At 36.2% G+C, this 16,611-nt stretch overlaps 1 protein-coding gene across 4 annotated transcripts in view; it reads right to left on the bottom strand.

Annotated features, from left to right (window-relative positions):
- Window positions 1-16,611, bottom strand: part of LOC110626863 (MAP3K epsilon protein kinase 1) — a 40,069-nt gene that overhangs the window by 8,579 nt on the left and 14,879 nt on the right. For 3 of the 4 annotated variants that reach the window (XM_043961751.1, XM_043961750.1, XM_021773000.2), the window contains exons 10-16: window positions 13,059-13,159; window positions 4,526-4,640; window positions 3,946-4,341; window positions 2,038-2,370; window positions 1,888-1,932; window positions 1,413-1,592; window positions 1,204-1,287 (exon numbers count right to left, since the gene is read on the bottom strand). In XM_043961751.1, coding sequence (XP_043817686.1) covers window positions 1,204-1,287; window positions 1,413-1,592; window positions 1,888-1,932; window positions 2,038-2,370; window positions 3,946-4,341; window positions 4,526-4,640; window positions 13,059-13,159 — 1,254 coding nt within the window. The remainder of the gene's footprint in view (window positions 1-1,203; window positions 1,288-1,412; window positions 1,593-1,887; window positions 1,933-2,037; window positions 2,371-3,945; window positions 4,342-4,525; window positions 4,641-13,058; window positions 13,160-16,611) is intronic. The other variant, XM_021773001.2, reaches the window with a different exon arrangement.

Raw genomic sequence — 16,611 nt, 5'->3', positions numbered from 1 at the left:
CAACAACTACCTAGATCTCTTGCATGTTCCACGTGTTTAACACCTTTTGATGTTCATTGTCGTTTGGAGCATCCTTCTCTCTCGGCTTTGAAGAAGTTATATCCACAGTTTCATTCTTTGTCTGTTTTAGATTGTGAGTCTTGTCAATTTGCCAAACATCATCGTTTACCTTCAGTGTCTCGAGTCAATAAATGGACTTCGTCCCCCTTTGAGTTAGTACATTCAGATGTTTAGGGTCCTTTTCCTACTGTGTCTAAGTCAGGCTTTAAGTACTTTGTTATTTTGTTGATGACTTCTCTCGTACTACTTGGTTATTTTTAATGAAGAGTCATTCAGAATTATTTTCTATCTTTCATGCATTTTATGCTGAAATCCAAACCCAATTCAATATTTAGGAGATATCTTCATTAAAGCTCTAAATAGAACTCAAGTTGATTATATATGTAACAAGTTGGGCATGATTAACATTTATGCTCCAATTTGAGGGGGAGTGTTATAGGTTATAGGAAGTAAATATGTTAATATAAGAAGTAAATATTGATAGATGGGTTAGTTGCTTAATCTTAGGGATTGTACAATCATAAGCTTGATTTTCCTTCCTGTTTAGATATCGTCTCTCATGTATAAATAAGTTATAATCTCTATTGTGATATACAACAAATATTATCCTTCTACAGAACTGAAACTGAAAAACTAAGTTAGCAAACCCTACTACTTGGACTAGATGAGTCCAATGGTCCAAGACAGATTACACTTGGTGTGGGTGGTGACTGTCATCTCCTTATATAGTATCGCCTAGTTGCTTGACCTAATGAAACCAAGGTTTGGTTGTTATATTTCTGCGCCTATGCCTAAAAAACTAAGCCTTGCTCTAATACCAAGTTGTTTGATAGTAATCTTTGGGAGAAAAATTTCCTCTTGCATGTTATGTTTTGTGCATGAACGAGTACATCAGTTTATATACAAAGTGAGTTGCAAAATAGGAAACTAGTTAACACAATTGATTCCTAAATTAGCTCCTACAATTACTCCCAAAATATGTCCTACAAATAATTCTTAAGCAAATTACGAAGTATGAAAACCTAACAAATTCTAAAACTTTCCAAGGGAATTACATGTCTGATATGACATATAACTTTATAAAAGTAAGCTTATTTCATTGCATGGATCAAGATGAATGTCCTCAATGTACACATCACTTACCAAGCCAACAAGACAAGCATTTTCTTGGAAATCAGTATTATCTTTAACAATTTGGTTTATAAGTTGAAGGACAGAGCATATAACCTGCAATATAGGGAGAAATTCATACCCTCACAATTAGCAATTGTTCACTCAAAACAATGTTCACAATGCAAATAAAAAAAAAACAAATAAATAAATAACACAAAAACTTTTCCCAGCAGCCATACACGAGTTTTAGGAACTTCAAGTAATTCCATAAGAGGAAGCAATCCATGCTGTGTAATAAAAACAATTTTCTGCTCAGGGCGCTGGTGAAACATAGCAATAAGTTTCTGACATGCGGATGCAATCACATCTTCTGATTCCTCAGGTCTTAACGACCCAACTAATCTTCCAAATTCAACAGCCTACCAAGCAAAAGAAATTAGATTTACGACCTCCCAAAAAATTGAAGAGAAATAAATAGAGGTTACGAACTGATGGCATTTGAATTTGCCAAATTTATAGAAAGCTTACACTAATGGAGATTCAAGAAAATTCAAGATTTTAAACATTGACCATAAGGAGCTTCTTACTTCACAATGAGTCTTTCTCAAGTTATCATACAAGATCTATTTCAACAATCAACCTGAATATAGAACAAACTAATAACAAGCATATTGCATCCCACATCAAGGAGATATTGATAGATTATTAAAGTACCTGCAGGGGAAAAAGATTTTCAGCAGGCAGCTTTTCATCAAAAACCTGACAAAGCATACAAAAAAAGAAAATACTGTCAATAATTTTAAACTCCACAACAGAAAAAGAAAAGAAAATCTTAGAAAAAAAAGCTACATACTTAAAACATACCAAACCATCAATATCAATCACGTCATCCTTTAGAACTCCCATCATTAGACGAAACAAGTCACCACCACCATTTTTCTGCCCTATGTCACTCTCCATCTGTTTTTGAGCTATGGTAGCCCTCAACTTTGTAGCCAAATCATTTTTTCCAGCCTCTAACACAGATGCATTTCCTTGGTTCACATGTGATGTTGATGTAGAAGTAGAAGCTTCAGCTGCCCTATCATCTGGGTTTTTATCAAGCGGATGAAACAAATCATCGAGTGAGGCATCTCCCGGAGGGTCACTGAACCTACTAAGCTCATTCCCTCCCAGCGTCACTGATCCCTTTGCAGACTTCAAAGTGCCATTTACACAGATCCATGAGATATTTATTATTTCTGTAATTTGAAAGAATAGGGGAAGAGAGGAAAGCAGGGAGAAGAATAACAGCAAGTGAAGGCAACATTCAAGCTCCAACGGAGACATGAATTCAAGCCTAGGCAATTCACCATATCCCCATTAAAATAAAAAGAAGCAGCATGCTCAAACTTGAAACAAAGAAAAAGAAAAATCATCATTCTAAATGAACATTCAGCATAAAAAGAAGAAAAAAATGATATCTAAATTTTAAATAAATTACACAAATTAGTCATGCAGGAAATCGGTATCTTAGGAAGTCATAATATGCAAGTGTGGTGAGAAAATTTCAAGGCATTTGCAAAACTGGCGAGAAATATGAAAACAATGAGACAGTAGCAAACAGCACAAAAACTTAAGCAACCAGTTATTTAGCAGCAATAATTGAGCGCCACAGTGCATAAAAGAAAATATGATATCCTGCGAATACGAAAGATAATTACCACTATGTTAACTATGATATATCAAGAGAAGAAAAGAAATCAAATTCTTTGGCTAGGAGCAATGCCTTTGAATCAAAATCTGCTTATATCTCAGCTAACTAGTGAAGAAGCAGGCTGATTGCTTTGCCAGTAGACCTCACCTAGGTTTTACTTAAAACAACCAAAGTAGAACGAATAAAGAACCTCAAAACACATGAAAAGGCATATCTGATTTCATTTTGACAACTTGGAATCTGAAACCTCTCAAGTATACAGGAGTAAGCCTACATCCTTAAATCTTTCTTATGAACTACAACTACAAATTCAGTGGAAAAATATATGTTTCTGCCGTTTTGACAATTAGAAAAAGTACCTATCTAGCAAAATTTTTTCTTTTCAGGGGAGCAGTCTAATACCCTAAAAATGTCTCAGATTCTGAAGGATAATCATAAATCACACCAACAAATAGAAGGCAAAGTCTGTATAGATCATCACTAAAATCCTGGTTGACTAAAACCAAAAGAGAATATTTTGCCTTTTCCTTAACTAATTTGGTCATTCAGAGTACCACGGGGCCATGTTATCACCATGTAAAGATGCATTGTTTTTTGTTCCATTTTGCACTAACCAGTCATGCAAACAGACAAGCCATCTGACAAATAGAAGCTGAGGATTAAGGATTGTAACTCTTTGCTGTTTATGATCTGTTACATAACCTTATGCAATGCTTGTCAAAAAGAAAGAAAAAACCTGGTTACAATTGTTTATGCATTTAGCAGATGAATCTAAGTGAATGATTTCTACAACCAAATATATGCATGCAACTCCGTGCATCAAAAATATAATGGGAACATTTACTCATCAATGAGAAGCACATAGAGCCAAGGTAAATAGTGTGCCTAAAAACTGAGATAGCTGTCATTAATTCTCTGTGCACTCATGCATGCAGCAAGAAAGGGAAGGGGGGGGAGGGGGAGAGAGAGAGAGAGAAAGAGAGAGAGAGGATGCATAAAGAAGCTACGGAAACCAACATTCACAACACTCGCAACAACTAGTTTAGAGAAACCTATAGCAATCAAGATCGTCTTACCTTTTGAAGGCCAATATCTTGCCGACTTGGTGCGAAACCAAATGGTTTATTCTCAACATTGTTGCAACTTCCTTTTCCACCATGCTTTCTATCTACACTTTTCCCACTTGCATCACGGGACTCAACCTCACCATTCATGACACTCTCATCCTGGTCATTCAAATGTGAGGAGCCAGGATGCGAAGCACAGGCTGCTGCAACTTTATTGGTGCACAGTCCAATAGAACCATTTTGGAAAGATGTTTTTTCATGGATAGCTAGGGTGGGAACTTGATCTGACTGAAGATCATCTTCTAATTTATCAGTTCTTTCCTCAATAATACCAAAATCTGAAGAATGATCCTTATCAGAGTTGCTTACACCAGCAGTCCCAGTTAGAAGTTCTTTCCTAGCGTCCTGAAAATAAAACAACATAGATTAAAATGTAGTACAAATATTTTTTGCTTCCCCATGGAAGTACCAGGTTGGGAATCATCTACCCAATTATCAGGTAATTTCCTAGGGTACTAACAATAAATGCCTTCCCCAATATAGACAAATTACATAATGTTGCTTGGCAAAAATGAGATAAGAGGCTCACAGTTTCCAAGTTAGCAACAGACCCATCAGCTTTCTCTGAAGAATGATTTTGACCACTACTCTGATTATCTCCATTTAAAATTTCCGAGTTAGCTGAATCATCTTCCTGTATGCTTCTACCAAAAGAGAGGAACAATTTTGTTATAAAAATTACAATGTGAAGTAAAACATTATGTAGTTGTGTCGACACATGAAATATTGTGTCAACACAAGTATGGCATGGCAAAGTGACGAGTCAGAGTAGAAGAGAGAGACTGAAAAACAAAATTTTCTAAGACAAAATACCCATCAGCTAAGGGTTTGTTCCAAATTATTGAACAAAAGGTATGACCTTTTATATACAAAAAAAGGCAATCAGGATTCAAGTGAAGCTGGTCTCATATCACAAGGGTTTACAGCACAGTGGCAATATTGTTGTATGGCAACGCCAGCAGGACTATGAAGTTCCTTAAAAATTAGCTTACAGAAAAGGAGTATTATATGCTAGTCACCAAGGACCAAGGCTGGTTGGTTGGTGGTTCCTCATAGCCTCATACCCTTTAAGAAGTGGCAAGTGTAAGGTTCAGGTTCAAGTCCACCCGCCAACATGATGAGAGTTTTCAATTGTATGGTGAGTTATGAAAGGCGGAGGCCCATTTTAACTATGATAGCAATCCAAAAATGGCCCAAAACACAAGTGTAGACTTTTATGTTATGTAAGAAATTATTTAAAACTATCTGTAATGGTCCTATTAGAAGTATTCCAACATCAATATTGCATGTATCTGATACAACACATGGCCATAAATGTCTTGTAAGCAGAACTAAATGGTTATAATTTGACAATTTTCAACAAGAGTTAAAAGTAAGAACAATTTCCTGTTTCTTGCAATGCCACGAGGAGGAAGGAAAAGAAAACACTAGTATTGAAGTACAAACAAGAAGCCCAATGAAAAATAAAATAAGAAAGAGAAACAAGTATTAGTAACAACACAACAATATTCAATTTCAATAGCAACAAGGACATGATAATGCAAAATAGTAAATGGTTGGTTTGCATTTCTATGAAAACACATGATAAAATAGGAAATTCAAATTGGTTTTTTGTAATGCTTAATCACATAATAGAATAGTGATAATGCTTAAATTCTTTCATTCATATTAGCTATAAGCTATCAATCATGTACTGAATAGGAAAATCAGTTAGTGTATATTCCTATTTAGTATATTGTACATTCTTATTTAGTTAACACAATCATAAGGATTTATATTCCTAATTAGTTATCATAACTATAGGATCAATTGCATAAAATATGTAAACTATTGCTTGAAGTATATGAAGAAATAAGAAACTTATACATGGTATCGAAGTCATTCTCATAAACCTGGTTCTAGAAATTATTTTTTCCTATCTTTCCTCTGCTCTGTTGCTGTCACCCTAAGTTACCCCTTTGACCGCTTATCGGATTCCTTCCAAAGTCTGGTGACCGGACCTCCAGCCATCCAGCAGAGTAGCTACCACAACAACCTACACATTTGTTCTTATCTCTGCTCTACACACTGGTGCATAAAGGCACACCCACTATTGTTATTCCCTTCAATCTGCCTTCCTAGTGTTGACATGAAGGGGGCAACGAAGTCCTGTGAAGCACTACCCTGTTTGGTGCAATTTTTATGGGTTCAAGTATCTGGCCTAGTGAACCTTTTACTCTAAAACCTTGGTTCTGATTCTGAGTGTGTATTTTGCCTGCTTATCATCCCTCCTCTCTACTTCTGTTCTTTTTTTTTTTTTTTTTTTTTTGAGATGCTGAAAGAACTAGGCAATCCCAATGTTCTAATGATGACTAAGATTACGAAACACAAACCTAATAGCTATATTACACAGATTAGAACAAGAAGGTCTACTAATTGACAAGATTAGTCCATTATTTAGGTTAGTTGTCTCCTTAAGTCAAGGGATAAATCTTCCTTAATTTAAGAATCTATATCTTCTTGTAGATTTTTATTGTAAATATGCACCATATATTATGTAAAGGTAGGTCAAAAATTGATTAAAGATGTTTTTGTGATTTTAATTATAAATATGCACCATATATCAGGCTCCATGTCCCTCCTCCACGTGCCGTTGCTTGGCGCTTTCTCCAACCTCCATTTGACGCTGAACCTCTCCAACAAACTCACCAAAAGCTGGAGTTCTTCCTTGCTACAGAATATGCATTAGTTCTCCTTCCTTCACAAGTCCAAAGGCAAATAAATGGCTTGGGCTTGTGTTTAAAGACACTGGACCTAATACAGAGAAGACCACAAAACAAATGGGCTGCAAAGAACATGGGCCTAGGAAGCTGAAGGTGCATACCAGAAAGAAATTCAGAAGAGAAGGTTCAGGCAGCAGATCAGAGGATTCTGGAATTGTTACAGCTGACAGAGGATAACAGAATTCTTCGACTCCGCATGTGCAAGAGAATGTTATACATAAGTAGCTTGCTGATCTGACAGGGTATCTTTTACAGAGAGAGAGTGTCTCCATACATTTCAAACCCCAGTTGAAGCCCCTACTCTTCTTCTCCTTCATTAGGGCCAGGGATTGAAGTCCCTTCTCTGTTTTCTTTTTTTTCTTCCGAAAGCGTAGTTTGAGTCCCAAAAGCTATTCTCCTTCTTATGGGTTTAAATCCCTATTTTCTCCCAAACATTTCAATTCTAAAAATCTGTTCTTAAACCCAATCTTTCAGTGAGCAAAAGGGAGAAAGCCAAGTTTGTCGCTGCCCCTTGAGGGTATTGGTAACCTACTTAGTTGTTGGACCTATTCAGTGCTTTGAGGATCATTTTGGGTCACTTTTGAGCTATTGAATTCAATGTTGGTTTTATTTAGGAGTCGGTTCTTCAATTTCAATAAGAAACTCATAAAGCAGTTTTGAGATTGTAAAATTCTCCCCAAATTGAAAACAAGTTTACACCTGAATTTACAGATCCATGATCTCCTTAATTCAAGAAATTGTCTTCCTTAATTCAAAATCTATATCTTGTAGATTTTCATTATGTAAAGATAGATAAAAATTGAGTAAAGGTGTAGCCTTTAATTGTTTTACCTTCAACCTTTTCTCCCCTTTCTTCTCTTAATAAAAATTTAACACTATCAATTACGACACGGGCAAAATTATTTGCTAATAATTTCATGACTTGGTCATAGAAAACTCATATGCTAAGAACTTCAAAATAAATACCTACTGATCTCAAATTGGAAATGTGGCAACCAAGGAGTCTACAGCAGCCTCAGCCTCTAAGAAAACTATTTTAGTAGTTGCAAGTGAGTTTGAATAGTCCTCTTAATATCAAGAACCATTAAAGTCCACTGGTTTTATATAATTGCTATGGCTGAGCCAGGTTAAGCCATTACGTGCATCATCCAAATGGGTCATTGATTTTGTGCTACATATATCATATGACCGGTAATTCCGGTCATTATTAGAGTATGCAACTGGTAAAAATAAATGAATACTGGATTTCAAGAATATTGAGAATTGAACCAAACCTAGAATGAGGTATAACCAAGCCGACAAATTTCAGTTTGGTTTACAATAAACCAAAATAAGCAAGACCCAAAAGATAAATGGTTTACAATAAATCAAATAAATCACCAATGAACTATGCCTACTAACTTCAATCTAACACAAACTCGTATTCAATGGTTCAATCCAAACACACTCATATTCAACAATCACCTTCAAACAAATTTGTGTAATAAAATTATTCAATAGGCAAATCCATAAGCTGGAAAGACAATAGATAAATGGAGTTGAGAATTGAGACCCATTAATTCAAGTTGAATACAACAAACTGCAATTGATTCAAGTTGAAATCTACTCAACACGCAAGCATTCAACATGCAGAAGAAGGAAAATCAAATCAAAAAGCAAAACCCACTAAAAGCCTAAACTAATTCAAGCATAACTCATCTGGCACAAATGAAATCACACTTACCGAGAATCAAAACCCAAAAGAAGGAAAATCAAATCAAAAATCAAAACCCACTAAAAGCCTAAACTAATTCAAGCATAACTCATCTGGCACAAATGAAATCACGCCTACTGAGAATCAAAACCCATCAATTACTCAATCAAGCAAAACCCAATAATTCAACATGCAGAAGAAGGGAAATAAAATAAAAAAAAAACAAAACCTATCAAAGCAGAATCCATTCAAGCATAACCAATGTAACGCAAATGAGATCACACTCGCTGAGAATCAAAACCCATCTATTACACATTCAAGCAAAAACCGTGTCATCAAGGATGGCTTCAAATAGATATCATTGAGAGAGTATCGAAGCTTCATCATGGCTTCCACTCAAGAAGGAGAATGGGGCTGAAAGTGTGACAGCCATTGTGACTAAAGCATCAAGGGGATAGGGCAGAGGGTCTAGTGCATGGTTTTAAATCGCGGTCGCGGCCACGTTCGCGGTCGTGGTCGCGGGTAACGGAAACAGACCTATAACGGCCGTAACGTAACGGTAACGGCCTGGCGCTATGCAAATTTTTTAAAAAAATTTGCAAAGTTCATAAATAAAATGATATTGATTAGATTTAATTTAGAACAATGTATACAAATGCATAATAAACATAAATATATAAAATATAGATTATTCAACTTAAATTAAACATCATATAGTTTAGAATAAGAAAAATCAACATAATCTTTATAGATCGAGTAAACTAATAGCTCAAAGTATAATTTTAACTCAAAACTAACGCTTTAATCCACAAAAACTTACAAAAAAAGGGAAAAAAAACAACAATTAAAAACTAAAATAGATAAAATTGAACTAACTTTTTAGAAGAAATAAGCTTGGAAATAGAATAGTTTATAATGGATCTAAGTTTATATGAGAAATATGCAAGGAAGATTGAAATTTGAAAGAGAAAAGGAAGAGAAAACTTTAAAAATATAGTCTTTAAAGCTGCTAAAAAGTGTATAAACTAATGAAAATGAGAATAGGGAGCAAAAAATAAAAAATATAAAAGAATTTTAATTATTGGTAACGGCCGTTACCGTTACGTAACGGTCGGTAACGGCCGTTACCGTTACGTAACGGCCGTTACGCATGCAAATCAGGAGGGGCCGTTATATAACGGGATAATGGGTAACGGCCCCCCCAAAACCCGTTACATAACGGCCGTTACGTAACGTAACGGCCGTTATTTAAAACCATGGTCTAGTGCCAAGGCAAACAATGGAGGTAAGGCCCAAAGGAGGAAACGTGGCAGAAGAAGAATAAGAAGTAGAAGATGGGTCAAGGCAGAAGAACATAAACGAGACAGGCATGGAGATTGGGTTGTTGGAATGGAACATTAGGTTTTAGGGGTTGAACTTGGGTCTAAACTTGTACCGGAAAACCATGGGCTAAGAATCTCAAAAGACAATAAAGCATCAGTCCATTCGGTTTTAACTGTGAAAAAAATAAAAAAAGAACTAGACAAAAAACCTAGAGATTCGGTAACTGAACCACAAGAAACAAATCGAAAAACTGAACCAAATCAGTTTGATTTGGTTTGCTTTTTTTAATTATAACTGAAAACTAGTCACCCCTAGTCATTATCCACTTTTCAATCCATACAACTTCTAATACAACCTCTAATGTTACTTTAGCTAACAAGTCTACCTCCTATGTTAATGGGTTATGGGTTATGGGTTATGGAATTGGACGCCAATGTCATCTATTTCTTTTCCCTGTCTTGTAATACCAAAGTTATGCTTTAATTTACTTTATGTTAGACAACTCAAAGTCGCATCAAATTGTTGTCTCTCATTCTTGTCTTCATTTCAGATCTTACAACAAAGCAAATTATGGTAGAAATAGTGAGTCTAGATATTATCCTTGACAAAAAGGTATAAGACCTCCTGCTTGCACCAGTGTTTTAATCCCACTGGCATTTATTATCTATCGGAGAATCTTCCTTATCTATCTTGAAGAAATCATAACTCAGTTTTAGAATGTGAGTTATGTCAATTTGCCAAAATATCAGTGTTTACCTCTAGTGTATTGAGTACTAGCTTTCCCACCCCTTCAAGTTTTCTGATGTTTGGGATCCTTGTCCTACTCTTCCAAAGTCTAGGCAAGTAGGCATTTGACAATGACTACTCTAATATTCTTAGTTATATTTAATGGAGAATCATTTTAAGATACAAAATCGCAAAACAGGATTGCAAAGAAAAAACTTACATCTCCTTTTCAAATTAAAGTTCCTAATAATTTTTAGGCTGATGTATTATTACAACCTTTTTTTTATTAATTGTAAACTTCCTCTATTCTTCATGGTGAATTCTTTACCTTGTTCTTTTCCATTCTAATTCTTTGTTTCCCATTGAAACTCATACTTGATTGTATTTTTTCCATACATAATGTTCTGCCTGAAGCCAATAAATGAGAACCAAAGTGCCTTAAGTATGTCTTCCTTGGGTGTTCCCGACTTTAGATAGGTTATAGGTACTTCAACAGTTTAGTTGAGATCTGACATCAAATAAATGAAATTGAACTTTGTCAATCAAGTAGCACTATATACTGCCTCTAATCCAGTTTTCCACAAGGAGTACTTTTACAAGCAAGAGATTCAAGGTCATGTGATCCAACCCAATTGGAAGGTGTATTCTAGAAGAACCAACACAGGCAAGGTGGCGACGCATGAGGACAAAGAGGGGACCAGTAAATAAGCATATGTTGGAAATATTCTCTTATACCAGCTGATAGCTTGGATTGGGAGGGAAAAATTGCATTGCAACATCATAATTATGGAAATAGCTCTTATCCGTTCTTAGTTTATTTTCTCTTGCAAGAGACAATTTGAATCAATACAAGTATTACCCAATTCCTTGAGCTCTCTTAATATTCTTGAGTAAAATTGTTCATATTATTCCTTACTCTAGAAATTTGGTCCGACCCTGCCGGTGGAATGACAGATACTCGCATGGAGCAAAGAATACAAACGCTAGAGAGAAACTTGGGTCTTACCGACAATGGGGTTGCCTAACTACGTTTCGAAAATGATTAGATGCAAGCCAAATCAACCACTATTGAAGAACTCTTTACTACCATTGCCCATGGAGAAGTTGTCTTACCAGAAAATGAACCATCCTCAAACACTTCCTCTACCAAAGTTCCACCAGCCCCTGTATCCACCCCTTCTATGGTTCCATCATCCACCCTATTTGATACACCTTTTCCTCCAAAACAGATGGACCTCCCTGTTTTTTATGGAATTGATATTGTTGGTTGGTTTGCCAGTGCTGAGCAGTACTTTGAAATCCATCCAAACCAAAATTCAAGATTCCAATGGCATTAATCTGTATGGAGGGTGGGGCACTTCACTAGTTGCGTTGGTTCGTCAATGCTATCACTTTACAAGGAAGAAAACTTAAATCCCCCATCTCATGGCTGGAGTTTGTGGAGGCAAACAAGCTTCGATAAAAGTGCAGAATGTGATAAGAGCGAAAATGAAATTTGCTTTTTTTATGTGCAAATGCCACCGAGGGGAAATACTTAGTATTAGGATCTCCTTATTGAACCCAAATTTGTCTAGATCTTTAACTCCACATCATCTCTTCCCTCAAAGTAACCTCTGCCAGCTAAGCTTTTGAACAGCAGCAAGTTGCGACCATCTCTTCCTTTTTCTTATCGCTTGCTATACCATCTGGACTCATACTAATTCTAACCATTATAATTCCATAAGATAATCCTCCATCATATGCTTTTTAAATGTATTGACTGCAGATTAATTGTGGTATTTATTAGTTGTATGAAATGAGACCTAAACTTTAATTTTCCAGAAGTTACCTTCTATATAGTAATAAACAAAATAGATATATGTAATGAAGTTACAAAGATGGGTGGTGGCTGAATGGGAAAAGTAGTCACAACTCATAAATTTGCTGGAGCATGCAGGTCTGATTACCTAGCATGCGAAGCGTTTAGTTGCTAGATTGGCCATTGATCTGATTCCTTACTAACCCAGTTGGACTGACTAGACCAATCCTCTGAAAACATAAACTAGAAAGAAAAAGACTGGAAACCATGTAAACAATTAGAAATCCACAACACCCATGTAGTTTCCCACTCAAAAACCCTAGAGCTCAACAGGAAGATACAAGCAGGCAGCTGTAATATGGACCTTGCGAAAACATTAATAATAAACATCAGGTTTCAAGCTGTAGATTGTAGAACCAGGGGAATGAGCAGTTAAGCATTGTACTAAACAACAAAGATTTGAAGGGTTATGAGATCACACAAAAGAAGCAGATACAGATCCACTGAAATGAATTTATAGGGGGAGAAAAATACTAAATGTTATCCTTAAATAAACAAATAAACAACCATATCAATTCCTATACTTCAACCCCAACCACATATAGAAAACCATGGAAAAACAGTGCATCAAAATAATAAGACCACAGTTCAGGATAATTCAGAGAACTAGGTCAACTAGACTAAATAGCTGGTAAATGCAAATAATTATATAGATAATTTTTACCATGAATGAATAAATTTAATAAATAACAAACCCTACTTTATTGATCCGTTATGACGAAAAGAGTTCAAAGCACGCCTAGAGTTCTGTATCCAAGGGTGAGAGAGTAACGTCTTCGCATCAGGCCTCTGCCTAGCATCCTGAAATTCAAAAATGAATAAGATATCAAGAAGTATTTATAGTGGTCAAAAGCAATAGAGAAAGTTCAGCTCAAGTACAATCTAAAGATGAGAATCTGCGCAATGCTAGAAATCAAAGTTAACTTCAAAGCAAAATTGTATCAGATTTGGAAAGGCAACCAAAGTTCACAAAAGCTGGTGATGTTAAAGGGGGAACCCAAAATGTTCTCTTACTAACCACTTGAACAACCCCTGCCCCCGGGCCCCCCAAACAAACAAAACAGTTTTCAATTTGATTGCGGGCATGTATGAATCCATTAGTTGAGGTTTGGTCATCCTGGTTTGGGCATGCCCCCGAAGTCAAGAAAAGGCTAATGATGGGAACCCAGTTACCTTTTTGAACAAAGATCCCCCAAGGGATGAGCAAGGCATAGAAAAAACTGGATAAATGGGCTAACATTGATCACATTCATTCGGATTTCTTTTTCCTTTATTATATATTTCCTAATTATGGCTATAACCAGTGTTCCTAATTAAGGTTGTAAAATAGACATTTTCATACAAAATAATTTTTCTAGTTAAGAATATTCCTAGTTTTAGAATTATTGTATAGATAGGTTACATTTTAACTTTCAGAACTCCAACTAATAAATATTACTTAGTTCAATCTATTTTCTTCTTCATCAACATGGTTCCAAAGTGCTCGATTCATTAGGGCATTGGTATTGTTCACACTTCACAGGTACTATTCATTGGTATATCATTCATAGGTACTATTCATTGGCATAGTGCCGGCGGACGTGCAGGAAGAGAAGTTTCAAAATCAGGCATCTATATAGGCAAAATCAGAATGCGAACTCAAGTGACAATTCCAATTAGTTGCATAAGCTAAATGGAACAAATTACCTTGCTTGGTCAAAGGTTTATTCATTATTCATTCAAGCTCGAGATGTTAAGACTCTTAACCAAAGCCTTAACATAAGAGTTACAAACTCACTCAAACAAGCTATTGCTAATTCAACTTTTAGCAAATAGAAATCTGAAAATTCTCTATTTATGTTGCGGCTTATCATATCAATGCAACATCAAATTGTTCAAGCATATCTTCCACGTGATACAACTCAGAGGACTTGGAATACAATTGCTCAAATTTATTCTCACTTGGGCAACAATGCCCAAATATACTGAGTTTCAAAAGAAAAGAAAGTAAATGAAACAAAACAAAGTGAGATGACTATCACAATATTTTGTTGAATTGAGTGGCTCATAGAAAGAGCTTGATTATTACTGGGACTTCCAAGAGTCATGTCCTAAAGATGCAATTTAATTTCGGTGCAATGCTATACATAGGTAGATAGGGTTGGATCCCTTGATAATGGTAGGTCCACATCATGTTATTCCACATTCATCAATGGAAACCTAGTTACTTGGAGAAGCTAAAAGTAGAGCCAAGAGTGTAGTAGCAAGATCAAGTACAATAGCTGAACACAAGCCATGGCTCTAGGCGTTCCTGAACTATTGTGGATCACTAACAAATGTCAAATAAGAAAAAGTATTTTGATACTATGATAATAATGTTATCATTAGTATTGCTCAAAATCTAGCTCAACATGATCAAACGCAACCCATTCAAATTGATTGACATTTCATAAAGCAAAAACGAAATCATGGAATTTTGAACATCACTTGTGTAACTTACAAATGGAATTAGCGGCAAATAATTCCATGGTGTTGAGATATGTTCTGTAAATAGCCTAGATTTGTAGTGATTGTGTGCATAATTAGGAGTATGATTATGTGATATGATTAGCCTATAATTAGGGAATTAATTTATTTTCTTATCTAACATGTATTCTTATAAGTAGTATATATACCCCAATTGGCTTGAGGAGAATCATCAAACATCTGTCTTCCAAAGTCTGTGCTTCCCTCTCCTTTTTCATCATTGTTTTCATGGTATCAGAACCAAGAAACTTAGCATAGCTGTGAGTGGCAGATCTGTCACCTTCCTTTTGGAAACTTTTTGAAAATCAATAGGTCTCACCACCTACCCACCTTTCTCACCGGCTTCCAATCGGCGACCCGATGAAGCACCGCCATCAGAACCAGCTCCACGCGCCGCCATTAGAACCAGCTCCACGCGCCTCCATTAGAACCAACTCCACGCGTCGTCCAAGTTGTCTGACTCCGACACGTGAACTGTCTGACTTTTTCAGACCAGCGACCCTTCCACCAACATCGCCAGACGCCGGCCACTCTAGCCCGCTAGGTCCTGTCACCTGTCTAGCTCTTCATCACACATCCCTTGTGAACAGTAGCTTCGGATCTACTATTCACAGGCACTGATCCTCTTTTTGGCAAATTCAGGTCACGATTCTAGTCCCTTGTTGTTCCAGAATCTCTCTCAACATGTCTGAGAAGAAGTAGAACACCTTCAATGCAGGTTCTAAGTCCCTTAAACCTTTCTTTTCAAATGCTACCGTGAAGTTGCAAAAAAGTAATAATTATGTGTCTTGGGCTGCATCGGTAGAATTATGGTTTTTAGGTCAAGGGTATGATGATAGATTGATGCTCAACTATATAGTCTTCTATGGCATTCATTAGACCCGAAATTGCTTGCTTTGTTTCAGTCTTGCAAAACTTATTGTAAACTTTGGACTAAGGCCAAAACATTGTACACTAATAACGTACAACGCATTTATAAGGCTGTGTCAGATATAGTCTACTTACAACAGAATCATCGCCACATGGCTAGTTACTTGGGTCAGGTAGAAACTCTAAAAGATGAATTTAATTCTCATGCCTTCCCAGATGATGTTGATGCACAACAAGACAAATTCTTTATGGTTTTCGCATTAATTGGGTTGCGACCTAATCTTTGTCCTTTTTTCTCTGAAATATCAAATTTTAACTTAAGTTCAATTATTCTAACTCTAGAAGATGTGTCAGCTAGGCTCTTACGTATTTCCCTTAGCAAGAGTGAAAATGAATACAGATATGGAATCCTCAGATTTGGCTCTGTGTGCAGCAAGGAATCAAGGACAAGGAGGAAATCGCAAAAGTAAAGGGAAGAAGTTTTATTGCTCCTATTGTGATAAGAATGGTCACACAGGATGTATGTTGGGTATTGTATGGCCAACCACCACGGCCTAATCACCTAATCAACTTGATAGTACTAGCAAGTCAACAGTTCAGCTTGCCCAATCTAATGATGAAGGCCTACTTCTACAACCTACCAATAAATCTCAGGCACTGGATTCAATCACTTTATCTGGAGAAGAGTACAGAGAATACTTGCAATTCCAAACAGCTAAGCAACATCCTTCATCTTCCAGCATTGCTCACTCTGGTTATTCCTTTGCTTATCTAACTAAATTTCCACTCATTGGTCTATGGATCCTAAACTCTGCTACTTCTGATCACATCTCTAGTAATTACAATATTTTTTCTACTCTTGTTTCACCTTCCACACC

Source organism: Manihot esculenta, chromosome 11, assembly GCF_001659605.2.
Source record: "Manihot esculenta cultivar AM560-2 chromosome 11, M.esculenta_v8, whole genome shotgun sequence".
Classification (NCBI taxonomy): domain Eukaryota; kingdom Viridiplantae; phylum Streptophyta; class Magnoliopsida; order Malpighiales; family Euphorbiaceae; genus Manihot; species Manihot esculenta.
This window is presented reverse-complemented; position numbering and strand designations above follow the sequence as displayed.